At 55.3% G+C, this 25426-nt stretch overlaps 8 protein-coding genes across 8 annotated transcripts; 2 read left to right on the forward strand and 6 right to left on the reverse strand.

The window, feature by feature from the left end:
* Positions 1-3337: 3337 nt before the first annotated feature.
* Positions 3338-5467, forward strand: J7T55_004062 (uncharacterized protein; the record flags this gene model as incomplete). The annotated part of the gene is made up of 1 exon (XM_053144735.1): positions 3338-5467. One exon carries the CDS (start codon positions 3338-3340, stop codon positions 5465-5467), a length of 2130 nt encoding a protein of 709 aa, XP_052992563.1.
* A 1595-nt stretch (positions 5468-7062) lies between these two features.
* Positions 7063-9117, reverse strand: J7T55_004063 (uncharacterized protein; the record flags this gene model as incomplete). Its single annotated transcript, XM_053144737.1, has 4 exons — positions 7063-7629; positions 7722-7913; positions 8000-8781; positions 8841-9117. The coding sequence occupies 4 exons, from the start codon at positions 9115-9117 to the stop codon at positions 7063-7065; spliced, it is 1818 nt and encodes a 605-aa protein (XP_052992564.1).
* A 4991-nt stretch (positions 9118-14108) lies between these two features.
* Positions 14109-15351, reverse strand: J7T55_004064 (uncharacterized protein; the record flags this gene model as incomplete). The annotated part of the gene is made up of 4 exons (XM_053144738.1): positions 14109-14193; positions 14386-14465; positions 14692-15198; positions 15256-15351. The coding sequence occupies 4 exons, from the start codon at positions 15349-15351 to the stop codon at positions 14109-14111; spliced, it is 768 nt and encodes a 255-aa protein (XP_052992565.1).
* Positions 15352-16706: 1355 nt separating this feature from the next.
* On the reverse strand, positions 16707-17220 carry J7T55_004065 (GroES-like protein; the record flags this gene model as incomplete). Its single annotated transcript, XM_053144739.1, has 2 exons — positions 16707-16958; positions 17179-17220. 2 exons carry the CDS (start codon positions 17218-17220, stop codon positions 16707-16709), a joined length of 294 nt encoding a protein of 97 aa, XP_052992566.1.
* Positions 17221-17565: 345 nt separating this feature from the next.
* On the reverse strand, positions 17566-18411 carry J7T55_004066 (uncharacterized protein; the record flags this gene model as incomplete). Its single annotated transcript, XM_053144740.1, has 1 exon — positions 17566-18411. One exon carries the CDS (start codon positions 18409-18411, stop codon positions 17566-17568), a length of 846 nt encoding a protein of 281 aa, XP_052992567.1.
* A 36-nt stretch (positions 18412-18447) lies between these two features.
* Positions 18448-19545, reverse strand: J7T55_004067 (uncharacterized protein; the record flags this gene model as incomplete). The annotated part of the gene is made up of 4 exons (XM_053144741.1): positions 18448-18704; positions 18991-19058; positions 19294-19446; positions 19520-19545. The coding sequence occupies 4 exons, from the start codon at positions 19543-19545 to the stop codon at positions 18448-18450; spliced, it is 504 nt and encodes a 167-aa protein (XP_052992568.1).
* A 178-nt stretch (positions 19546-19723) lies between these two features.
* On the forward strand, positions 19724-21661 carry J7T55_004068 (ubiquitin carboxyl-terminal hydrolase-like protein; the record flags this gene model as incomplete). The annotated part of the gene is made up of 6 exons (XM_053144742.1): positions 19724-19808; positions 19876-20112; positions 20175-20285; positions 20394-21172; positions 21260-21493; positions 21560-21661. The coding sequence occupies 6 exons, from the start codon at positions 19724-19726 to the stop codon at positions 21659-21661; spliced, it is 1548 nt and encodes a 515-aa protein (XP_052992569.1).
* A 311-nt stretch (positions 21662-21972) lies between these two features.
* Positions 21973-25060, reverse strand: J7T55_004069 (NADH-ubiquinone oxidoreductase 40 kDa subunit mitochondrial; the record flags this gene model as incomplete). Its single annotated transcript, XM_053144743.1, has 13 exons — positions 21973-22265; positions 22403-22472; positions 22590-22706; positions 22822-23008; positions 23112-23252; positions 23532-23626; positions 23686-24021; positions 24076-24376; positions 24432-24547; positions 24613-24674; positions 24733-24795; positions 24858-24871; positions 24933-25060. The coding sequence occupies 13 exons, from the start codon at positions 25058-25060 to the stop codon at positions 21973-21975; spliced, it is 1923 nt and encodes a 640-aa protein (XP_052992570.1).
* Between the last annotated feature and the right edge of the window lie 366 nt (positions 25061-25426).

A 25426-nucleotide genomic window follows, 5' to 3' on the forward strand; every position in this document is an offset into this window, starting at 1 on the left:
GGATAATCCTCATTGCAGCTTTACAAGAAGCATTGATCAGGCGAGGGCCTTATCAAGCGCGCATATACTGTATCTACACGTGTAGCACTTAAAAGATCCAAGCACCGATAAGGTTGTCCATGCGGTGGAGATGTGGTGGTGCATAAGCTTACCAGTGACACGGGATCTCGACAGCAAATGCAACTTAATGATTGATTGAGCTTGAGCCCGGGGCGGGGCGGGGGAGAAACGAACTCAACCTTGACGGGGACTCTTTGCCGGTCGACAGGCACGCAGATGAGACTCGGAAGGCCCTGGGATTTGCTCCCGATCGGTGTGATGTGCAGTGGATCCTGGGGCCGGAAACCGCTTGACTTGTCGATATCTCGGTCGGAAACACAACGTCACGGTCGCTGCTGCAGCGGATTCGCTGGTTTCCTGGTTCTACTATAGCATACTGCCTTATTTCGCGACATGGTGATAGTCTCATCTCACAACGCAGCAGCAGCAGCAGCAGCAGCGTCTGTGGGCAAGTTTCTGGCAGTCCGTAACGCAACGGGCGAGTGACCGCTCAGGCCGAAGCTCACTCGAAGCTTGGGCCTAGACACTCGACAGCCATTGACCAGCCCGTCTCATCCGTGATCCGCCTGGCCAAGTGCTTGAGTCGTCGTCAGACGCTCTCGATTCGACCACGACGACAAGGCCGCACTAGTTCTTTGTGTCAAGTCCGGATGATTGACGGGTGAGCGACGGGCTGGCCAGTAGGGTCTTTCTTGTTCCTATGATCTGCGGCGAGAACGGACACTTGAGCGAGTGAGAGGCACGCAGCCATCTGATTCTGTCTCTGCTCCCCGGCAGTCCTCCCATCTTTTGAAGCTGTAGCCCTGAGTAAAAGGGGGTGTTGGCATTGGCGGGAGAAGGCGAGCTGCGTCTAGTGCGTAACACGTCGCGTGTCAACCCAAGTCGGTGTTGTCGAAGAGAGGATCGGATGAGGGTGATGGCGTGAGGACCCTGGGGCTGATCTGTCCTCATCAGGGTTGGAAAAACTCAAGGGCTGGTGTGTGTTCTGTATGTGTCCTATGTGTCGGTGGCGTGGAGGCTTGGACACTTGGACCCTTGGACACTGATATGGTTGCCAACAGCAGAGTTTGGTGACGTTTGTTTGTCGTGACTGTGTCCGTGGGCGAGGCAAATATGCCAGTCCAAACAAAACCCACGGCATGGACTGGGTGACCCGGTGGGTTGGACATGAAGCAGCCCTCGTATCTGCCGTGTTCTGCCGCGCTCTGCCATAGCGACTGACTGGGCGATGAATGGACGGTATAGTGGTTTTGAGTCGAGGGCCACCGTCGCCGACGCCGATGCCGTCGGCCGACAAGAGGGAGGAGGGGCTTCTCGAGTGTTGGTTCCACTCTAACCCAATCGCAGAAGGTGCGGTATGGTGCTAGCCCAGAATGGGGAGGCTGAAACCTAAAACATAACCCATGCCGTGCCCGCCTGTTTCATGGGGAAGCGCCGTTCCCTGCTCACCCACTCACTCACTCACTCTCGGTTTAGTTAATCAGGTCTGCAATACGCGGTACGAAGCACGCAGTACGCACCACGCAGTATGCGGCAAGCAGCACGCAGGCACGCAATACAACGCACTGTAGCGCTGGATGTTATGTGTGTGTGCGCGTGTGTGTTGTGTCACCGTGCTCATCCAGGTGGGAAGGCGAGACGCCTCACTGTCCTGATGAAGCAAAGTGTCGATGGGATGGGACAACAAATTTGAGCTTGACCTTAACAGTGAGTGGCCGTTGGTCTCGTTCTCACACACACACACACACACGATGACTTGCATCAACGGCGACGGCAAGGTGCACCAGCACCAGCATCAGCACCAGCACCAAGCACACCAAGCACAGCCTCGTCCAAACCCAAGACTGCAATTACGCATGGTGATTGATTGCATCAACGACCAAGCACAAACCTGGGGTCCTGGCACACCCTGTCACCGGTATCTGTGCAATGGTGGTGTATACTATACTGTACTGCATACTGCAGAGCAAGTACAGTAATTAGACCAGAATGCTGTCTGTACTGTTGCACAAGAGAAAGGAAGAGAGGCACAGAGGTTCAAAGAGGCAGAGTGGGCAGCCGACTACGCGTACCCGGGTTAAGGTAGTCTACCCCTGGCCTGGATGCTGCAAAACGTGTCGCAGGACAGGGGTTGCAGCATCAAAGCGCCATTCCATCAACGGCGCCAAGGTGCAGGGTGTGGCAGGCATGACCAGGCATGACCAGGGGGGACATTGAGGCTCACCACCATCTTGTCTGGCTCGTCCACCACCACTACCTACCCACAGCACGACCTTTCTGACTACCACCACCCAAAGCAGAGGCAGAAAAGAGACACAGGCACGACAGGCACGACGCATTGGGACTGACATGGGCACGCACCACCCCTCTCGTCCCGGGCCAATCCCAGCCTCGTCCACTTCTACTTCAAACACCACCGTTCGCTAGTCTCGCTCAACTCAGTCAACCGCCGCCTCCATGCCCGACGACATTGGTGCCGCCCGCCGCCAGCGCCCCCTGCCGTGTCCCACACACCCTCCTAGTCTCTACTCTGCAGTACTCTGCACCGACCGTACTGCCGTATACTGTGGGCGTCTGGTGTGTGGCCGGTACATCACTTCCCTCCCAGCCCATGTCCTCCTCCCTCATGCCCCGACCAGGCGGATCCACCTCTCTTGTTTCGACGACGCCCATGCCGCAGTTCTGCCATGATCCTCTTTGCTCGGCACCGGATGTGCAACTCCAACGAACCCAAGGATCCCCTCCGCCTGCGACTGTGTGACACCTCACGCTTCCCTCCCCTTCGTCCGTTCTTCTCTTCCTCCTCCTGCTCCTTGCCTGCTCCTTGCCTGCTATGCCAGCCCTGCCTCTCCCTGCCCTGTCGCAGGTTTCCCTCCACGGTTTGATCTGAATCTGCTCTTTCTCAAACATCTCGCGCCCGAATTCCGCTCTGCTCGTCCAACAAAACCATTCACCACCCTCGCCGTCTCCGTGCCACGTCGGCCTCGACTGTTTGTCTGTTCGTCTGTCCTGCCAGCCTCACTCTCGTGCCCGTTGCACACTTTAAACGACGACAACAACGTCCATCACCACCTTTCTCGACGGCCCGCGCCTTCACCTGGATGAGTCTGAACCGAGTTTGATGGCCCAAGTGGCCTGCCTTTTCACTTCTTTCGCCCCCCTTTGAGAGAGGGGGTTTTCTCCTGTTGTACAGTGAGAACTTTGCTTTCGAGCGGATTTTGCGACTGGAATCGCCCCTCTTAGACGCCCATACACCGGGCACCCGGACATCACCATCATGTCGACGAGCCCAAACTTCCCCACCGCGGGGACATTCGTGACGACGCTCAATGGCAAGAGGTGTACGGCTGTGCCGAGATCCGTCAGCACCCAGGCCAGCCCTCCGCCGGCGAGCACCACAAGTACGAGCACGTCTTCTTCATCGTCCTCGTCGAGCTCGTCGTCCTCGTCATCGTCATCGTCGAGCTCGCTGTTGCCTGTAGTTGCACCAACTCCAGCCTCACAGCCGCAAGTGCTGGTGCCACCACCTCAGGTGGAGCCGACGACCGCCGCCCCGGTCGTCGTCGCGCCGCCGCCTGCCGTGGCCACATCCTCAACGTCAATACCGCAGTTTCCTCCTCCCGTCAGCTCTAGCTCTGTCTCTAGCTCTGTCTCAATAGAATCAATACCCTCGGTAGCGGTCGCGCCACAACCACAGGCTAGTGTAGCTGACACCAGCGTCGCAGCGGTCCCGACCACTGCGTCCACCTCGATAGCGGTCGTGCCCACCCCATCGGTGGCAAATCCCGCAGCAGCCTCACCACCTCAGAGCGAGCTCGCTTCATCCGGGACTGCGTCCTCAGCAGTGCCCTTAACTACGATAGGTGCTACTCCCGGGACGCCAGCAAACAACCCCCAGGCGCCAGACGCTGTCGAAAGCACGTCCGGCGTAGGTGTCGTTCCGGTTGGTGGGAATGGCGGAGGTGCCAGCCGCAGTGGCTCTGGCTCGACTATAGCTGTGGCCGGTGGCGTCGTTGGTGGCGTAGCGGTCATCAGCCTGGTTGCTTTTCTCATATGGTTCTGGAGGAGGCGGATGCTAAGGAAGCGGCGAAGTACACTACTCACACCACTGTCCGCTGATCCAGGATTCGGAAGGGACCGTCAAGGGGGATACATGATCGAGCGGGATAGCATAGGGCCTACCCCCCGCTCCACCAAGGTCAAGGTCGCCCTGAGAGCACAGTATAGCCGAGTTCGTGGCCGCATCGCGCGTAGCGGCAGCATACGCAGCATTTCCAGTACAAACAGTGGGCGCAGTGTTGATATGAACAGGGGCAACTCGCAGTTCATGGATTCGTCACCCATTGTCGAAGGGGGCAGGAAGAACTCGTCGGCAGTGGCACCAGATGGAGGCAACACATCCTTCAAAGACCAGATATGGGCTATCTTGGCCAAGCTTAGAGGGCCCAAGATGCGTGATCCAGGATGGAATGAAAACAAGAACGACATCTTCGCCGCCCGCGGACTTGGTGGCAGTATGAAGGAAAAGGAGAATCCGAGAACAAGGCCAATAACCAATAAGCCCGACTTCCTCACTTTACTCAACATGGATGACACCGAGCTGGATCGCGAGGCCCAGAGACGCCGGATGTCACGGACACGCGGTGGCAGCGAGTCTTCCGTGCTGGGAGGGCTGAACTTGAATTTCTCCCAGGACCCATTTAGCGACGCGAACGCCATGACAAGCAACAGTGCCAAACCGGCCCCGCTCCTTGTCTCGGGCGCCAACAATCCCTTTTCCGACGCGAATGCGATTCCAGGACCCGCCTATCCTCCTCAACCATCAACCTACGTGGCCGACATCCGCCGTTCTAGAGGCCAGTCCGTCGGCACCACTATCGACCTGAACCAGGTCATGGATCTGAGAGTGGTCAACGGGGTCTCACGTCCGCCCAGTGGCGCGACTACACGGCCAGGCGGATACGAGTCGACAATGTATATGCGCGAAAGCACCGCGAGCTTTGAAAGCTTCAACACTAGGCGCAACAAATTCCGATCCGACCCCTTCGACCTGGAGCCGCTATCGCAGGGCTCGGGCTCGTTCGACCGGTCCGCCGTTGCATCGAGCACATTCTCTACGGTCGGCAGCAGCGGCGCCGGCCGGTACCCCAGCACCAGCGGGAGCATCCCGATCGCGCACCAGTCCGGTGTCAGATCGGTGCCGGGAGGCGACGTCATCCGGAAGCCAGTGCCTGCCGCGCACACTAGGGATAACAGCCTGGGCAGCTCCAAGTACACGAGCGGCGTTAGCGAGGGCAGCATGGACGACTGGAGCGACCCGGGCCCTGATGTCGGGCCCCGGGCTGTGTACACTGGGAGCAGCCGCAGGACGAGCCAGGGCAGCGTGAAGATGGGCTACGCTTTATGATGAATTCCTACCTCTCTATCAACGATACCACCACTACTTTTCTTGCTTCTTTTGTCTTTCGATATCCCAACCCCTATCCACGTACATCCACGAGACACACGACCACCAACCAACAACCCAGAAAATCTTGTACATAACGCGCCACAAACACCGGGGAATAAGCGGAACCAAGCAAGCAAGGAAAGGAAAGGAAAAAGTGACAGCGACGAATGAAAGCGAAGCAGGCTGGCGTTTGGTCCTCCCGAGGCGAGCCTCGATTGTGGGACGAGCGGATGCTTGTCCAGAGACCCATCCCCCCTGCCCTCTTGGGTGCGAATCCTTCCGAGAAAGAGAGCGAGTCACCAAAGTACATGTATTGATAGGCGAAACTGTATATACACACACTCGAAACAGTACGCGTACATAACCGACTTACGACTCAGAAGAAAGGAGTAGTGAGGATGAACGGCTCGGCCCTTGAGACTGTGCGGGATTGAATTCAATAATGTTATTGCTCAAGAACGTGCCTAGTAATTGTTCTCTGCCGTGTGATTTCGTCGTTGTGTCGTAAAGTGAGACACTGCTGCAATATCGGGTGCTAGTGACACGAAACTCTCCTACAAACTTGGTCATTCTGCCGTCTCGGCCGTGCATGGCCACCATTTCGATACTGTCCTCGTCCAAGTTTCCATCTGTTTTTAGTGAGTGAGTGTAAGACATTGTGCGCAGCCTCGCCATTGTGCTGTGAGCCTTACGTCTAACCCTCGCTTGCCCATCGCCTCTTCACGGATGTCCCCCACCATCTTCTCATCGACCCTTCCTCGCCCAACCTCACAGTTATCACAATAAAATGAGAGCTCAACACATCCATTCTCCTGAGAACTTATGTATCCTTTGGTCATTAACACACGAGTGAGACGGCCACCTCAGTGGCTGCGTGGTCGGTGAGTTTCACTTGTCCATATCTACGTCCCCGACCACAATAACGATCATGAAACCATCCAGCCCGAGTGAGCGCCAACTGGCATCACAGGCGCACCAATGACATATCCAACATAGCAAATAAATAACCTAACAATTTTCACGCATGATTGATCATCGACCTCTACACGGAATTCTCTCACCCATCGCACGAAGGTCTCGAGTCCGACGAAGCCAGTTCATTATATTCACACACCCATCTATCTCGCTCAAGCTCACACGCTGTCTACAACCTTGATCAGAAAGGCGACCGCTACAAAGCCGTCAGGTATCACCTTGCTCCCCTGACCTGCTCGTTCTATAGAACCAAATCAAGACAATAACGAATGCGTTTCATATCCAAATAGGGGGTATCATGCCAGCCCATCATTCGTGAACCCCAGCCTCATCTGCTTACATCAGCCCCCTTGTCAATCATCCCATGTAAATGCTGGCAATGGTCGGTTTGGTATAAATTGGGTATCATGGACGATCGGACTCCAAAAAAGGGAAGGAAAAGAAAGGAAAAAGTTCATCAAAAAACTCCGCGCACGCTAGGTCGTGCGGTATGAACCCATTAAGTCCTTGGTAGTGAGAAGGGAATTTTCATCACCACACCAACAACCACATCTCCGGGCAATTGTTGTTGCTGACATTTACGCCGAGAAGTACTTCCGGGCCGGCCTAGGCTTGCCAGCCTCCTTCCGCACGGCCCAGCCTTTGATGGCAATGAGGATGATCTCCCACGCCATGAAGACGCCGATGAGGCCCATGGTCACGGTGTACATGAACATGGCGTCGAGGTTTTGGTGGATCATGCCATTGACGGTGTCGCCGCTCGAGGCCATGAAGATGATGCCGCCTGCCATCAACCCAAAGCTGGTGAGGAGCTCGGTGGGCGGCCGCGAGGGCAGGATCGAGGTGGGCGGTCTCAGGTACGTGATGACGTACGAGAAGCCGCGGGCGAAAGAGGCGCCCGTGAGGAGGTTGCCCCATTGCTTGTGCACCATGGAGCTGATCATGGACTGCTGCGTGTGGCTGGACATCATGATTCCCAGGAGGAGAATCACGAGCGCCGGGATCGGGTTCATCGAAAAGTTGTAGGTGTGCGGCTCTTCGAGGGCCGTCTCGCGCTCGTCCTCATCGTAGGATTCCTGTGCTGCCTCTGTGACGGTGGTGTTCAGGAGGTCGCGGATGCGTGTGGATTCGATCAACATGCCACACTGGAATTGCAAGCGGTTAGCGTCGCCCGCGTTGGTGCAGTAGCGCGTGCCGGGTAAGGCGATGAGGCTCAATGACAGGGATAACTACTTACCAGGCCACCTCCGATGAAAAGCACGGTGATTGAGATGTGCTCGAGGTCCTCGAAGCTCCACTCACCGCCCCAGCTGCCCAGGTGTTCCAAGAATATGTTGGTTGCGCCGTAGGTAAAGATGAGAGCGCTCTCGACGAATTCGGCTGATGGTGTCCACCGGCCGCTGGCAGACTTTGGTTTCACATTCCATGCCTGTACCACGTACCACGGCGTCAGTATCCTGTTGCGAGACAAATTGATGCTGCTTGCCGGTTACAGCGGTAGGGCTGAGGACTTACCCATCCAAGTTCACCGAAACTCCCAGCCCATCTTCCTAGAGTGAATATGCCCAGCCAGAAGAAAATGCCGCCCTTGATCCAATGCGCGAGACCTGTGAAGATCATTCCCCCTTCGAAGAAGCGGCCGTAAGTAATCACGCCAGTGCACAGGGCCACGAAGCCCAGTATCATGCTCGTGCGATCAACGACGTTGTAGCCAAAGATCAAGACTCCCCACGCGCGCGACGAGATCTTGCTGCCGATCTTGGTCGCAAAATTGCGGATCGCACCTCCCCGCGGAGGAAGATCGGTGTCTGCCTCAATATCGTCGTCGTCGTCGTCGTGGAATGTCTTGTGCGCCGTTTCGGCGCTGGGACTGGCCAGTGTGTCAGGGGTCGACGAGAAGGACGGACTCCTCAGCGACTCGGTCCGAGGCTCCGTGCCGTGACCGCTGTCGTCTGAGTGGCGGTACAAATTGTCGTACGGTGAGCTATGCAGCCGGTGGTGCTCGTCCATGGCAGCTCGTGAGACTGGGAGGAAGCCCTGGCGCTCCGCAGCGTTGAGCGCACCGCCGGCACTCTTGCTGAATGCGCCTGCGAGGCGGCCCAGCAGGCTGACGACAACCTGCGCGGAAAGGATCCAGGTCAAAACCCAGCCCAGCTTGTGGTGCGCATTGTTGGGGTATAGATCGGGGGTTTTGGCATTGTAGATTGCGCTGAACAGCACGCCGAGGGCGTTGACCGCGAAGAAGACGAACTGCGTGGGGAGAGTGTACCGTGATCGCGCGAGGGAGAACATGGTCGCTGTTGCACAAGGGTCAGCGGGAAGCCTCACGCGAAAGGGAAACTCGACCACGACTTACCTAGGGGCAGCACGAAGACCCAGCCCAACACCATCAGTGCGATGTGAGCAACCAGAGTCCCCCTGTACTCTGGATGGCTGAAATAGTTGGGCGGATAGTCTGAGGCGTCACTGTCCGGCTGCTGGGCGCCCATATCCATGGCCCCGTCCATGGCCCCGTCCATGGCCCCGTCCATGTCCATGCCCTCATCTCCATGCGCCAGCACGGCTGGGAGCAGGGCCCCCAGAACCGCAGCTGTTGCAATCAGATGGAGGGCTGGTGTTGTAGCCGATCGCATTCGGACTGTCTCTGGGCGTGACCCTCCGACAAGCAGGAGTCTTCTTGACTGTTGCCGAGAAGCGGAGCGCTGTTCACAGCTGGCTGCAGGTGAGTTATAAAATTAAGTTGCCGTCGCAGAGATATCGGTGTGCTTCAACCGGATCTCAGCTGGGAGGCAACAGCTATGGTATACTGGGTACACTGGGTATAAGTAGCTTGGGCTGTGGGAGGGTGGTGGTGGGAATGGGAGTGGGATCGGGAGGAGGGATAAGACTGAGACAGGAAACAGAGATCTCAAGGCTGAGGCAGACGAGACATGGGACGGCGAGGCGGGCGCGTGTTATATTGTTCGGACTGGACCCGTTCATGGTTGCGATGGGGCGGCAGGTGGCACCTACCGAGTGCAGAGCTGTGCAGAATGGAGTACGTACGGTACAGTACAGGACTTTCTTTCCCATGACCGGGGGGGGGGGGGCGCCAGAGCCAGGGAGCGCCAGCCGGATTGCGGATTGGTAATGGGAATCAACGAAAGAGAATCGGAGGAACTGGACATTTTCCTCCCATGCAAGACTCCGTTTCGGTCTGAGCAGATCCAGTTAATTCCCGACTGCAGCAGAGCGCAGCGCAGCGCAGCGCAGCACAAGACAAGTGGTGGGATCGGAACCAGGCCACGATCATTTTCACCACCCACCACCCACCACCCTCGACGATGCAGCTTGTCGCGGTACTTGGCGCCGCGCGCAGGGGCTATTTTTTCCCCATTTTCCCAGGGGATGACCTCATCACCAATCGCCTTGTCCACGACGTACACGACGTGCTGACATGGCCGTTCCCTTGGGCTCCTCAGGTTCCCTGGGTTCCCTGGGGGCTTCCTGGGGGCTTCCTAGGGCAGAGGCCAAGATCCGAGGCTGCCGAGGCGGCGTAACTGGGCAGTTTGGACGAAAGAAAGAAAGAAAAACCAACGGTCGGCCACCAAGCTAAGAAGCTAGCTAAAGCTGTAGCTCCCCCCAAGGCTGGGCGAGGCTCACGAATCGCACACACTGTCTGTACACTGTGCGGGGTCGTTGTGGTGTCCAGGTGCCCAGGTGCCCAGGTGCCCAGGTACCCATGTACCCCCATGCACCCAGGTTTCGCAGATCTGGAACGGTTGGCTGGTTGGCTGCTTTCTTCGACGCTCGACAAACCACAATCAAGCCCCGTTCTCGTCCTCGCGTTTCTCCCGCCCTCGCCGCCGTCGTCCTCTTCCTCCTCCGGCTCATCCGCAAACTCCGGCCCAGTCAGACACCAACTTGAACTACATGCCACCCTGCCTACCTGGCCGCCTGCCTGCCTGACACAGACCTACATCGATGAGCCCAAACACTCCTCTCTCAAGTGCTGACTCACGCGTCTCCCACCACACCGGTCAACGGTAGAAAATCAACGCCAGCTGCATGCACAAGTGCAAGACGATCGCCTTGTGAGTCACAATAGGTTCCGGTTGTGCTGTCGACCTGGACATATATGCGACAGAGGGCATCCCGGGATGGTCTTGGTCAGCCCGCGGTTCCTTTGCCTGGGCGCCACGGGGCGGACCCCACGAGACGACCAGGAATCCATCCATGTTTGTCCCATCACCTGGACTCCTTGAAGCCAGAACGTCCTGAGCTTGCTGGGCGCCCTGCGCGTCTGAGCATCCTGAGAGTTCCCATGCCGTGCGGTGCTGTGCGATCCAACAAGGACGGGAAGCTGGGTTTCAGCTTCGTCCTTTGCCAACTGACGATTGACCCCTTGAGGAGCGCCCCCGTTTCGTTTCGCCTCAAGCTTGCGTCCAACCGCGACACAGGTGGCCGCATTTTTGACCAGATACCAAGATGCCTCGTACGATTCCATCCTGCGAGCCTGGAGCGCAGGTACTAGCCAGTGTCGGCATCGGCCTTGGGCTGATGCGATCGTCGATTTCGCCGTGCCGTGCAGTTTGTCAGTACCCACGGGGCCCGACTAGTGCCGCGACGTCACTCCGGAGCCCCCATGTCACAGTGTCAGAAACTGCCGGCATCCACGGAGCCTCACTACCGCCCTGTGCTTGCGATTGCGATAAGGAGCCGTGCAGTATCTCTCAGCTCTGCGCTCCCGCCCGCTAAAAACAACCACCGTCAGCGACATCCTGCAGCAAAGTAGAATTACATTACATGGCATCGTCACGAGACATGTTAAACCCGGCAAACGGCTGTGTTACGGCAGAGGAATCAACGTGTTGTGGGGCTGGTTTGGCCAACGTTGAAAGCGATCGCGCAACGGCACACCAGATCTGCCAGCCTCTGTCTCTCTGGGTCTTGATCCCTGACCGCAAAAGTTGCGGGCGGGTCCTAACCGAACCCACGAAATCTGGCTCGGACACGTCGGGCCCCCATCGTGGCCGCCAGACTCTGACCACCCGTTGCCATGAACGACATAGTCGAATCTGATTCATAGCGGCACATGGCCATGTACTGTGACAGTAGGCATGCCGCCCAGGTTTAGCTGCGGGGCTCTCCAGACTCGGAGTTCGGGGCGGGAAAAGGCAGACACTCTAACAACTTGATGCTATGCTAAGCCGGCAGCAATGTGCTGCTTCCCTGCCTATGTCCTGCTTGTCTGACCTGACATGTGCAGGGTCGTCATGCAACTATTCGCCCATCCTGATGCACGCAGGGCGAGAAGGTCAGGACATTTCTGCTCCGAAGCTGCCGTGAAATGTTCTGTTTCTCCCCCCTCCACCCATTCTTCCTCACCTCGGGCTCGCTCGCTACTGCAACGCCGGCGCGTAGCGGTACTACTGTGATACCGGTACCCACCATCAACCACAGAGGCTTCTCTTGGCCGGGCGCGATCTATCACCGCAGATCAGTCACACCGTCGCCATCGGGGTTCGGTGCTTGCACGAATTCCCCGACACTGTTGGACCCAGCCGCTGAAAGCAATACCACAAAGTTCCGCCATGCGTCTGCGGAAGGGCCTAGTCAAAGATTACATGTCTAGAAAGTTAGTCATAAATAGCTCTTGGCTACCTGTTTCCGCGCCTGGGCTCCATGCCCAGGACAGCGGGCACTCACATACTCCGTACACGCCCAGACTCGGTCGAATTTGGAGTATTTCAAGACATAACCGTCCGCGCCAAGACTATTCTTCAGAGATGCCCCTTCTCTTTGTAATTGGACATGGCACCCCAGGCCGGACGGTCACCGTTCTCCCGGGCGGCGTATGGTACCCACTTTTCCCGCGAAACCACCGATCCCAGCCTGATGACGAGGTTGGAGTCGCATAATCCCTGCGACGAAAGCGGCGGGTCTCGCCCGTCTTCGTCGACCTCTGTTCCAGAACCGGCCCGCCGCGGCGGTATCAAATAGTGACATACAGATGGCGCTGTGATTTCAGTGACATGCCCATTACGTCGTGCTCCGTGACTTGTATGCAAGGCCCAGCCGAGTCGCTCGCCGTGCCCATTGTCTGCCGTTGGCAGCTTCGACGCTCTGGAGGCTCAAATCGCTCAGGACGTGCGAAATTCCGCAGGGCCGGAGAAATGGCACACTCACTTCTCTGTTCCTCTGCTGTCTATTGTTAGACATCAGAACGTTCAATGCAATTTGCTTCTCACCGAAATGAATCAAAAAGACTGAATAGCAAGCCCCTAGCCGATCAGGTCTCGTCAATGAGAGTTCGCCGGAGCGTGCTTCAAGGCTCGGGTAACTCAATGTTTGCGCACAAATTGTCGGCTCACATTGTCCCCGGTGAACGTCCAGACGCTTCTGAAAAAACAACTTGTTTGGGCCACTTTTCATACGCCGCATTTCCTGCGCCAAGTTCAAAACGATGTCCTCTTCGTTCCCCAGCCTTGCAGTCGATCCCAGTTTCCGGTGGATCAAGGGTCAATTTACACCTCACAATCGAGGAACGGCTAGACCCCCTTTCCTCCGAATTGTTTTCCCCACCTTCGTTGTGAGGGCTCTAAGGATGCGTAAGACTACGATTAATCTTTGTAATCAAGCCTCTCTGAACCTAAAACGGGAGGTTTCGATGTTTGCTTGTATTTTGAAGTCCTATTCGTAATACCTAGGTGTTCATCGGCTGATGGTCCGGCACTAAACCGGGCTCGTTGAGGAGAGGACGCCAAGGCAGGATTGGCGGTTCAGAGATATTAATATTTCAGCATCTGTATTATTAGGTTCAGCTACATCAACGCAAAATTCTGAAAGAAGATGTCGAGTAAAAGCTTTACAGAGAAGTGATGTAAGTTCTGTCAGGTGAAAAGCTTGCCCTCATCAGGAACTCTTTGCTTTGATTTGAGTCCGTCGATTTGGATTCGGTGGTAGAATGAACGTTCAATACCGACAATGGGATAAAGCTGGCTGAGCACTGGTTGATGGAATGGAAGACACTGTCTTTCGTGAAAACAGACTCTGGCTAGGGTGGCGAGAGAATCTCCCCTACACCAACAAATCCAAACAGTAATTGTGAGTAGTCAAAATTGGACTCGCCGAAGTTGACAGTGATTTTGGATCATTTGAAGCCTTAGAACTGAAGTTTTCTTCCAGAGGCGGATTTGAAGTCCCCTAAGTGGCGGAGTGGCTCTTCGCTCCGTACAAAGCAGACACCTGCCTCAACTCTGGGACACAGCGTCTGGATGGAATGGACCAAAATTGTCGAGTTCGAAGTCTTGCTACCGGAAGAGGTTGCTGTAGCCGTCTAGACTACTGGCAATGTCGAACGCGTCATTCATGGTCGCACTTGTTGTCGAACTTGGCGGTCAAATTGACACCTGAGGTACATACTCGCGTACCAGACTGGAAACTACGCAGTCCCCTTATAAACTATTCCTTCCCATCTCATCTCGCCACAGAGGCGGAGCGGGTAGGTTCCTCGGGCCATTTCTCGGGTCAAATGTGGTCCAGCTTGCCCATTCTGCCCGCGTGGATAAGTTGGAGGAGGACAGTCAGGGTTCGGTTGTCGTCTCTGGCAGGGCTTTTCCGACTTTTTGATGACAGACCCCTGCTACTTCGTCTTTGCCTCGAAGTTCTGCCAGCCACATTCTCTGCTGAACGATACGATGGTATCCATTTGAATCAGTGCTTGCCTGCTGCGAAAACAACTGTATCCTTCGTTTTCTTGAGTGGGGCTTTACCGCAACCCATGTCCGTAACATGAGCCCCCAGTCACACGAGTGAATCAAGACTCTGTGTCTAGGTAACGCTGCCCATCTCTTACCTCCAGAGTATTCAAAATTCCATCAGGGTCGAAGTAACACACTTGGGGCGAAAGCAAGACAAACATATCCTTCCGTTCTTGAGCAAGGGCCTCGTGCCTGAGTTTTGGAAATCCCTGCTTCAGGACATGTGACATAGAAGGAGCCTGTGGACAGTCAGTTATGGAAGAATCGGACACTTCTGGAAGAGTCACTATACCAGTCCTCCGGATGCGCCGAACTCTCGAGCAATTTAGCTAACTCCGTCGGCGGCACTAGGCTCCACTTCTGAGTGATTTCCTTGAGCTGTTCCAAGAGAGACGCACGCCTAGGTGCTGGACAGTGGGTTGAATTAGCGAAAAGCGCCAGCGGCCATATCAGATGCCGCGCTACCGCTGCCAGGTTGGACCCTTCGCGTGCCGCGCTCAACAAGTCTGGAACCATAGCTATGATCTCGGCGGCTATGTCTTCGTTGTTCTTGCGGCCCATGTTCCGGATCGCAATGGCCTCATTGATCAGCTCGGGGTCGTCGGTATCAAAGGTCTGGGACTGGAGCTTATGGTTGAAAAAAGCGTATGATGCGCATCGTGAGCCACGACCCTGCAGCACGCGCGTATTCAGGCCAGGGTCAGGACGTGGCAGAGGCCAGGCCGACCTCGAGGCGATGCCCACATCGAGCTCTCTCGTCCGCCGCGCAACCTCCAAAACATCTTTAACGTCGTCGGAAGACTGCGTCAGCAACCTCAGCTTGATGATGTGGTCCAACAGCTTGTTCACCCTGTGCTCTGCCGCCGTCTCCCCTTGTTCCGTCTGATCCCCAGTTTGTAGCTGGGCCGGTTCGGCGCGCAACACGCCAGCTACTCGAACTTGCCGGGTCGCCAGGCGGTCGAGCTCTCGCGCCTATGGGGAAAATATTGTGCCCCGTTGCCGTTTACGCAGGCGCAATAGGGCCAGAACACCGCAATTATGGGCGAGCCAAGCGGTGCGGGAGGATTGTCCCCGGAGGGCGAGGCACTCAAAGAGGGCCAATAGGAGCACGGCGAGGAGGGTCATATCTGTGACTGCAGAGCTGGGGTCTGCGAGAGAGGAATTCGTGTGGGAGAGGGCGATACCATACGTTTAAAATGTGGTGTGTGCTAAAGTATTTGAGGCGGATGGTGAGAGTGTCATGGAAAGATAGGCTGAAGAGGTGGCACGGAGTGCGTCGAGAGCTGGGTTGCTGAGATGGGGCGAGTGAGGGGATAGTACGGAAGAGAGTTTTGACATTGGCGCGTAATTTGCCAGAAACAAGACTGTTGCAATATCTTCCACGGGCTGAGGGATAGAACGAATTATGGCAGACTTAGAAAGGTCAACCTTACTGTGTGGTCGCAGCGTAGTTGTGTTGTAATTGTTGTATATCGAGGACGCAGCTATAGATTTCGAAGGAGGCGGGCCAGAAGAGTCAGCCTGGAGAGACAGCGTACTCTTCTGGGCCATGCGCACGACAGCCTGCGTCTCGTCCCGAACACGAAGATCGGTGAGATCCAAGTACCCAGGGCATTTGATGAACTTGCGCGCACATTGTGTCCAAGGCTGTCAAAAAATCGAGGGGCATCTCGAAGCGAGTCACATCGAGCGATACGAAAATCGGTCGACTTCGTTGGTCATCTTGCACAATGAATTAACTGGCCGCATGTGCTAATTTTTCTCCAAGGTATGGCCCGCACCTAATCCGACGAACATATAGTCTGCGCTCTCTCCTGGGTTGGCAGCGGATAGGATACGTAGTGCATGGGACGAAGTTGTTGTGGTTCCAGATTGAAACGTGATTCGTGCATTGCCGCAAAAGAACGGGTCATTTTGCAGTAGCTAAGGTACTTGGGTACTTATTTTCGAAGAACCTTCCCAATCGGGAAACAGGTCTGAGCCTCGCTCCTCAGCCAGGTAGAGCTTTGCCATCACCATTTCGGGGCACCGCATATTTTCTCCAGGGCATGACAATTGACTTTCAGTTGCCAATCAATTGCATTCAAATGACATAAGGTGGTTGTGAAATTAGGGGCGTTTATGCTGGTCTCTTCATGGGGCGGTGCACGACTTAGATGTAGTATAAAGACAGCTTCTCATTCCCAAGCTACCCACCCATCTCAGCAAGCCTTTTCCTATCAGACCTCACAATATTTGCCTAATTTCCTGCCAAGCAATAATTTTTCATCTTTATTGGCCCTGACCCAGACTTCTCCTTCCTCCGCGCCACCTACGAAGGGGTCGACCGACGGTAGCAGAAAGCTGATGCGGGATTTTTGGTGTGATGGAACGTTTGCGGAACACGCCAAGTTGCCAATGGAGAATTGTTCCCGCTCGACGAGAAGAGGCTGTGTGAGGGTCTGGGGTACTCGATCCCAAACCTGACGCGCATGGCGTATCTACCGCAGCGCAGGTGTGGAGTTTGCCATCGCGATAGGCGCGATGGTGATCGTCATGGGCCGGGATGAGCAGAAACGGGCAGCATTGTAAAAGCTTGTCGGGTAACGGTCACCAATGGGATGTATTGAGAAGGTAAAGATCACTGGTGATGAGGATAAGGATGCCATGGCGCCCCAAGAGTTCGGTGCGGTTAATGCTGTGTTGGATTTTGCGCCCTCGGCTGCGTCCATGTCGACGCATTCCAGAAGCTTCTGCAAAAAATGTCATGGGACCTGAGATCATGATGAAGTACCTGAAATTGAAGGGTAAGGCACCCATCGTAAACGAACCCCCTAAATCGAGTGAATCACAACGCCGTTTCTCACAGGTGAAGGGATGTATGAGAGAGAAGACATCCTCCAACTCGGTAAGATGTTCTAAACTGGGCTATTTCCCAGAGGAAAGGGTTTTGTGGATACAATAACCTTTGACCTGGAAGACTGGAAGAACGGTCTTAAAACAGCGGTCGAGCATTCTGGTATTGGAAAATGCGTTGCTTTCGTGACGTGATACATGTGTTGTGCCTGCACAAAGCCGTGACTAGTGTCGCATGACACCAGGACACTATAGCTTCACATGGCCAGATTCTGCCTGATATGAAAAGTCTAATATGCCATCCACTCTTGGAACGTACCGAAATTTCGAGCAATCCACGACTCTCGACATGTGTGTCTTGGGCCCCACCCTTCTCGAGGTGACGTCTTTCTTCAGCCTTATGTGCGTGGGGTTGAGACACACTTTATTGAGCTCAGAACGAGTCGTGCGCCGCTTGTCAACAGCACCACGCGATGTCTAATTGTTCATGGGCTGCCTGGCTGGCTATAGGGCTAATCGGTCATTCAAAACCCATCTGCTGCCTTCCTTAGCCGCCTTGCCCTCCTTCTCCAGCTTCTGCAGCACTTGCATGACCCCACCCTGGGCTGGCAGGTGCAATGTCTCGGGTACGTCGCGGTAGATAATCTTGACCAGCTCCATCGGCTCCCATGAAGCAGTCCCGGTTGCCTTATTGACGGACTGTAGAGTCTGGGTGATCTGGTCCTCACGTTGTTGACGATGAGAGATATACTCCCGTATCTTGGCAGGCCCATCGTCAATGACCGGTCCGTGGCCAGGGTACGCTCTACCATCGAAGAGCTCCTTCATCTTGTCCAGGCTGGTCAGGTAGGTGGCCAGGTCCTCAAACACCGCTGTGCCTTGGCCGAGCACGTTGTCAGCGGTGAACATGGCCTTCTCCTCCTCGAACACGAAGATCATGTGGTCAACAGTGTGGCCCGGGGTGTGGACGGCAGTCAGGGTTGCCCCATCGACGCTGAACTTTTGGCCGTCGGCAATGTCCAGCTGGCCGTCCTCGGGCTGGTTCTTGAGCACTTGAGTTTCCGCTGATAATGCAAGCAAGTCTTTGATGCCGCCCTGGTGGTCACCATGCCAGTGTGATATCAAAGCGTGGGAGACAACGGCATTTTCCTCGGCCAGGGTCCGCTTGAGAGCTGCGATCCACGAGGGTTTCCCCTCGCCGGTGTCGATGAGGAGACGCCGGCTTCCAGTGCCCAGCAGATAGGTATTTGTGCCCTGCAGGGTGAACTTTCCGGGGTTGCCGCCGAGAATTCGGATGCAGGCCGGACTGAGCCGTTGCACCTCGGGCAGATGGGCGAGTTGGACGGCCATTTTGGACTTTGCGAGGATTGGAAGTGTCGGGCGCATTCAGTCCTCAGCTGCTGCAATGCCCGAGTGCGTCACAACGCTGAGCCTACTGCTGATGATGTATCTAAGCCTGGGATCGGGGAATGACCTTTGGTGCCGGCTGCTGGTCAAGAGCCGAGGCATCGCCATGTAGAGGCCCGATGAGGTGCGAACGGGCATAAGCCTGCCTGCCCAGGTCAAGTTCGCCGAGCCGGCGCCGGGAATGGCCGTTGGAGGAGAGCCATGCTGGATGGACTGTGTGCTTGCTGCGTTCCATTCTGCTGAAAACCCAAGCATTTCCAATTTTCGTGTGACACTCTGAGCCTCGCGCGAATTGAAGTAGGAGGAGAGGAATTAGTTCTTGCCATGGGTCATTGTGAAATGATCTGCAGATGCCCCTTTGCCTGCTGGGGATCAAATAGCTTGGAATATATGAAAGATCTACATGGTAAATCGAACAGTAACAGGGCAAAAAAGAAAAGAAAAAAGTAGTCTAAGTAAGTACCTGGCGTGTCAAAGGTACAGTGGGGAGAACAGGCACATCTTCTTATTCGTGCAGCATACTGTACACAGTAGGCACACGCTGAACGATCCCTGCACCCAGCATGGCGATAAGCTTTTGCTCCAGGTCCCTAGGCCGTTCCTGATGTGGCCGATAAGAATTTACAAGCACCCGCCCGCGTTACCACCCTGGTGAAGCTGGACGATAGAATAATAGCATGTGTTAATTGACGACTTTATTGAAGCCGCTCCCAGTCGAAGTTGATCTGGTTGCTTCCTATACTAAACAGTCCTGGTGAGCACGATTGACGAAGCAGTCCCTCTCAATCCGTATCCAAGCTGTGAGGTGCGTGCAGGCTGACTTACTCCTGGCTCGCAGTCGGCAGGTCCCTCTTGCGCCCTCCCTCCCGCATCGCATACTCGTCCGCACCGACATCGACATCGACATCGACGCCGACATCGACGCCGACATCCGACGCACCCTTCTTTTGCAAAATCTCATCTGCCGAACTGCGGCTCCTGCGTGATCATCAAAGACACGCTGTGGGACGACACTTTGCGATCTCTTGGTCGTTGGCCCCGAGCTTTGAACCGGACCGGACTGGCGGAGTTCGCCATTTGTCGGCACGACAACTTGTTCCTCCCGGTCGGGCCTTCGCCGCTGTTTCTGCAGTCGAAACTGAGTTCAGCCCTGCGCGAAACAGGCTTCCAAGAGATTGTTCTCCTGCCAGAGACTCCCTCTGGGGCCCAGGATACATAAAAAGAGACTGGAAGGGGAGGGAGAGCGCCACTCAAAATGGCAACTCGGCCGCAAACGCCGGCTTCGCCCAAGAATGTCAAAATCAACTCGCCCGTCCAGGGCATTCCCGTGTTCGGCTGCGGTACGGATCTGCCCTTTTCGATGTGCAGCAGCTGTCGCACGAGCAAGCTGACTGACATGAGATGTAGAACATGCACAGCGTCTTCTGAGCCAGAATCAGGAGACTACGAACTCATGCATACAGCACTACAAGGCCATCCTGCGCTCCATATTCGACAACGTTCCCATAATCCCCCAAATGCGCAAGGACTCTGACGGAAAAGTCATCAGTACCTTGACTAGCAATTACCTTTGTCTGCAGTGCCCGGCCATCGAGAAGGAGGAGACCATGGCAAAGCACGGCACCAAGAAGGGCCACCGTTTCTGTAAGTTGTCGTGAGAATCGACCGCACTACAGTCTGCCTCAAGCTGACACGCGCGGGCAAAGTCATCGACTCCAGGAGTGGGTCACTATTTTGCCATATGTGCGATGATTTCGTCTGGGACCCAACCCTGGAGGACCTCCGGAACCGCAAGATTGACACAGGCACATTCTCAAGTAAGATACCCACTTTCGTCATCCTTCTACAACGAAAGTCCATGATGGATTGGCAAACTACCGCGCCGCCACCTGTTGCGATGCACATCCAAGCTGACAGACCGGTAGGCCGAAAGAGGAAGTACGATGAGCTTCTAGCGGAGGCCATCAAGGAGGACCCCAAGATCATTACTGCTAATACGATTATGCCGTCTTGTCGCGCAGATGGCTTGCGTGGTATATACAACGCTGGGGCAACCTGCTATCAGAACGTCATACTCCAAAGTTTCCTGCACAATCCCATTCTGCGGAACTTTTACCTGAGTGACGGCCATTCGAGCAGTACCTGCGAAGTACCGCACTGCCTCAGTTGCGCGATGGACGACATGTTCCAGGATTTTTGGGGCTCCGAGGTTACTAATGGTTACACGGCAGCAAACATCCTGTCGAGCTTCTGGATATCAGAGAACAAGGCATTCGAGAATCTGGTGACGACAAAAGAGCAGGATGCCCATGAATTCTTCCAGTTTCTGGCCGAGGAACTGCACGAGCGTAATGGCGACGGCAAGAGGCCTGAGATTGGCAGTGAGCACAGCTGCAACTGCATCATCCACCAGACTTACTATGGCAAATTACAGACCACGACGACATGTCAGAACTGTGGCGGCGTTACGAACCAGGTACAGTCTTTTCTGGACCTCAGCGTAGGCCTGGAAAACCTGGCGCAGAAGCGAGGGAAGAAGGCCAACCACGGCAAGACGTCCATGACTCTGCAAGAATGTCTCGAGGACGAGTATGTCAAGTCGGACAAATGCGAGTACCGCTGCAATAAGTGCGATGGCACCCAGCAAGCGAGGCGCAATACGAGCATTAAGAGGCTGCCAAATGTTTTGTCCATTCAGCTCAAGGTAATCACCTAGAACTTTTTTGTCCTCATGTTTGGTCTCGGTTATCTGTTCGGTCCTGCAAAGCTGGCCTACTGACTTCGAACGCAGCGATTTGAGTTTCGAAATGGGACCCGGGACAAGTCTGCAGCCAAAATCGAGACGCAGGTTCATTTCCCCTTGCAGCTCAACATGTTGCCCTACACAAATCGCGCTAGGAGCGCAGATGCGAAGGAGACGTACGAGCTATCGAGGTCGTGCACGTACGACCTTATGTGCGCCGTCGTGCACGTTGGCGAAATCGACACCGGCCACTACATCTGCTACTGTCGTGTGGGCGAACAGGTAAGACCCAGTCCATTTGAGTCACCATCAAACTCAACCATGTACTTGCAACTGACGAGAGACCAGTGGTTCACATTTAATGATCACCGAGTGGAGCTGGCTTCCAAGGCCGACGTGCTGGCTGCTAAGGCGTATCTGCTGTTCTACATCGTCCGGACGCTGGCGTGACAAGGGGGAGTGTCACGAGTTTGGCGGATCTGATGTACGGAGTTTCTTGGATTTCTGCGTTTTGAGGTAACGATTGTGTATGCATACAGACACGGTGTCTGGGATATTCTTTTATTTTCATGCTCTTTTACCTGTGGGGAAGACAAAAAGCAACCAACGGGTCGGATGGGTTTCGCCCAGCATTATCGGCAGGCGTTCCGCGAGAAGAAAGATCATTGAGTCAGATTTATTCTGCTTGTCCATAGTTGATTAGGTTCTTTGCTGCCCGACATACTATGTATCAAGAGAGCGCTCCCAAAAACCGGCCAACGCTATCGATCCTCAGGTCTCCATTTCCATGCCTCGCCTTCAAAGTTAGCGTAGCAGAAGAACTCGTTGCTCAACCCACGTGCATGCGCCGGCTCGTAGTCGGTAGTCTTGAGACCAAACGACCGGTACAGCTTGGTTACCAAATCCCTCATGCGCTCGCCTGTGGAGACTATGAGTTTGACATCGGCGGCCGGCTTGGCCATCCACCGCACAGTCAGGGCGGCTTTCGTCTGGCAGTCCTCGCTGAGAAAGGGCGGATCGCAGATGATGCGGTCTATGCTGCCTTTGAGGTGGGCTGTGCTCATCTGCGGGTCAGTCTTGTAGCATATTCCACCGTGATCTGGGAGTGGAGGCACGGAGGGCACAGGCAGTTGGCTGGAGAGGGGAATGAGGACGAGGAATGCCGAGTATAGTATGATATGATTAGCTTACCGGGGAGCTTGACGGGCTGCATGAAGTCGTAGAACAGGAACTCGGAGAAAACGCCAAAACGGTGGTCGTGCTCAAGGAGTGTGAGGGCCGGCCTAGGGGTCCCGGGTGGCGACGATGCCCACAACCTTTGTTAACGCACATGTCACAAGGAATGAGATATAAATACACACACGCAGGAAACGCTTACAAGAATGTTCTTCAGCGCAACGAAGACGCTCGGCGCCGACACGACAGCGATCTTGGTGTCAGACGTGGCCCCGTCAAGAAGCTGCCTGGCCAGGAGGTTGGCCGTCTCGTCGGAGTACTGTGAGCGACATACACGCACGCATCAGCAACCTTCTTTCCCCATCTCACACACAGCCACTCCCTTCACCTTGAGCCTGAATGGGCGGGCTCTCAAGGCTGGGCCAGAAGCGTACCCAGAATTGCGACTCGTTCCAGTCCTCGCCGAAAGTCTCCATCGACAGCGGGTACACGAGCGCCGCCTCACGCCCTGCCGCCTCGCGGTCCTCGGCCGCGGCTTTGAGCTGCTCAAAGTGCTTCGCGCGGGCATCCCGCTCCGAGTAGAACTCCTGGAGGGCGTCGAGGGCGTGGGCCGACAGGATTCTGTGTAGACGGGGTTGTCCCTCGTTGGTTACTGCAGTCTTTCATTGGCCGTTCTCTGGGGATCGTCACTTGGATCTTGCGGGTCGCTCTCTCTTATACTCACATGGGCTCATCGTCGGCATCCGCCATGTTTGGGCCGCTGTCAATGGAATGAATACGATTAAGGAAAACCGGGTTCGGAAATTCGCTCGAGGACTCAGAATGCTGGCTGTGGAGCTGAGGATTTGGTGTTTTGACAATGCCACTGGGATTGCAGAGGTGTCGTTGGTGTCGATTTTTACTGGTAGGGATTCCGAGCCCAACAGAGCCTCAGGCCCCGTCCTTCAGACCACAGAAGCCCAAATACAACAGCGAGGGTATCATCTTGCATTCGCACTCAGTCACTCACGGTGCATATTTCTGGTTCTTCGCATTGCACTCGATTCGGAAAAGCAAAGAAATCTAGCTACATATTTACAGGCCGTGCACCTCCGGAATGTCGAGGTAACCGAGGCCGTTCTCCCCCCTCCCCTTCCTTCTTTACTGGTCATCAAGGACATGCAGATACTTCTTCTCCTCTCTCTTCTCCTTCTCGCTTGCTGGTGGCAGGTCGTAGAATGCACCACTACGGAAGCCTTGCTATACGGAGGTATCAGTACAACAAAGCCTTGGGTCGGTAGAGTGAATAGATCACTTACAACGTAGTGGTATGTGAACTTGCTAATGTCACCTGGCTCAATTCCGAGATCCTTGAAGGTCTTCGCCTTCTCGTCGATTACCTGGTCAATGTTCTCCACTTGGATCTGTTCAGCGGACATCCACGGCCACCAAAGCACCTGATTGAGGAGCTTTGCAGCGGGCTCGAGGAATTGCCTGGGCACGTTGATGTGTCGTCGCTGAGAGAAGATTTCCTTATCGACAAGTTCCGCAATTTGCGCCGTGGAGTATTGCTTGGGCCCGTAGAGCTCAAAGGTCTGTGCCGCCGTGTTGTCGTCGTAAAGCATCAGCTCGAGGGCATGGCCGACGTCAATGGACTAGGACACGGTCAGTTCTACACCCTGCTTCGACGGGACACGATTAAGACCTACGTGAACAGGCCAGTATTTCTCCCGCATGTGATTTGAAGTGAACAGGTTCGTTTGGCCAGCGAGCTTTAGCAGGAGCTGATCCTCAAAACCAAACAACGGCGCAGGTCGCACAATGGTCGTCTCTGGGTAGATATCTCGGACGATCTGCTCGCCACGGCCCTTGGTCGCAAAGAATGTTGCTGGGGAGTCGGGGTCGGCGTTGTAGGATGATACGTGAATGAAGCGGTCTACGTCGTACTTGGCCACAGCCTCGGCGATCCTAGTTGTGCCCTCGACGTGGACATCCTCCAAAGAGAAGTTCCTATGTTCGGATATCAGTTCAAAGCTCTTGACCTCGGTTTGTCAGGCTGGCATACTTCGTTGGGTATGTCCGCCCCACCAGGTTGTAAACAACGTCCGAGTGCCTGACGGCCTCCTCAATCGACTCGGTGTTCCGGAGATCGTATTCCTGGGTGTAGATGAGCAATCGGCCCTGAAGGAGTCAGAAAATCCGCTAGCACGCACAATGAAAGCCACTCTGCCCAAATCTCCCGTCACCTTGAGGTGGCGCTTGGCCATCTCCTCTCTGTACGGGATGACGACCTGACATCCTTGCCGAGCTGTGCGGTTCTTCATCAGCGACTTTGTTACAGTGCGTAGCCCTCATCTTTAGCATACCCAATCGGTTCACAATGTACCGTCCGAGCTGTCCCGTTGCGCCGAATACCGTAGCCGTATGTCCTGCGCTGCCAAGTCAGAGATCCATTGTCTTGCCAACACAGAGCACTGTCGTGAGTTCGTACCGCCTAGCGCCGACCTGTTCGAGTATGTGTCAGCTGCTGAGCTGGATCGTAGTAAGGGGGCTATGGAATGGCTACCTTCCACCCTGAACTCTGAAGATAGGCTTCCCCGTGCGTGTGATCGCGACGTCCGATATTGATCGTTGTTGGATGGCTTTCCGAGTGATCTTGGGGAAGGACCGCGCTGCGGTTGGTATGGAAGCCATCCTTGCTATATCCGGGGTCGCAAGAAGGCCGGTGTTGTGTTCAATGGGCTGTCGACTGTCGTCAGGAATTCGATGAAGCTTCGCCCTGGATTGACAACTTCGAAGCTCCAACCAGACGCTGCCAATTCCCAAGCACAATGCCGACCGTCAAGGACGCTTGGGCCAGCTAAAGGCCGGGCTACTTACCTAAGCTTGGGCGTGGAGGTATGGAACACCCCCCCCCCTCTTCCCCCTTCCGTTAGAAGCACCCCTTGTTGGGTTAGGTCATTTTGGAGCGTCATGGAGCTCTTTCCACATTGGAGCTCGACCACAGGCTGCACTTCAGCCGCGTCGACCCAGCGACCACTGCCTGCCAACGACGATATC

Source organism: Diaporthe amygdali, assembly GCF_026229845.1.
Source record: "Diaporthe amygdali strain CAA958 chromosome Unknown NODE_18_length_871485_cov_64_394520, whole genome shotgun sequence".
Lineage (NCBI taxonomy): Eukaryota > Fungi > Ascomycota > Sordariomycetes > Diaporthales > Diaporthaceae > Diaporthe > Diaporthe amygdali.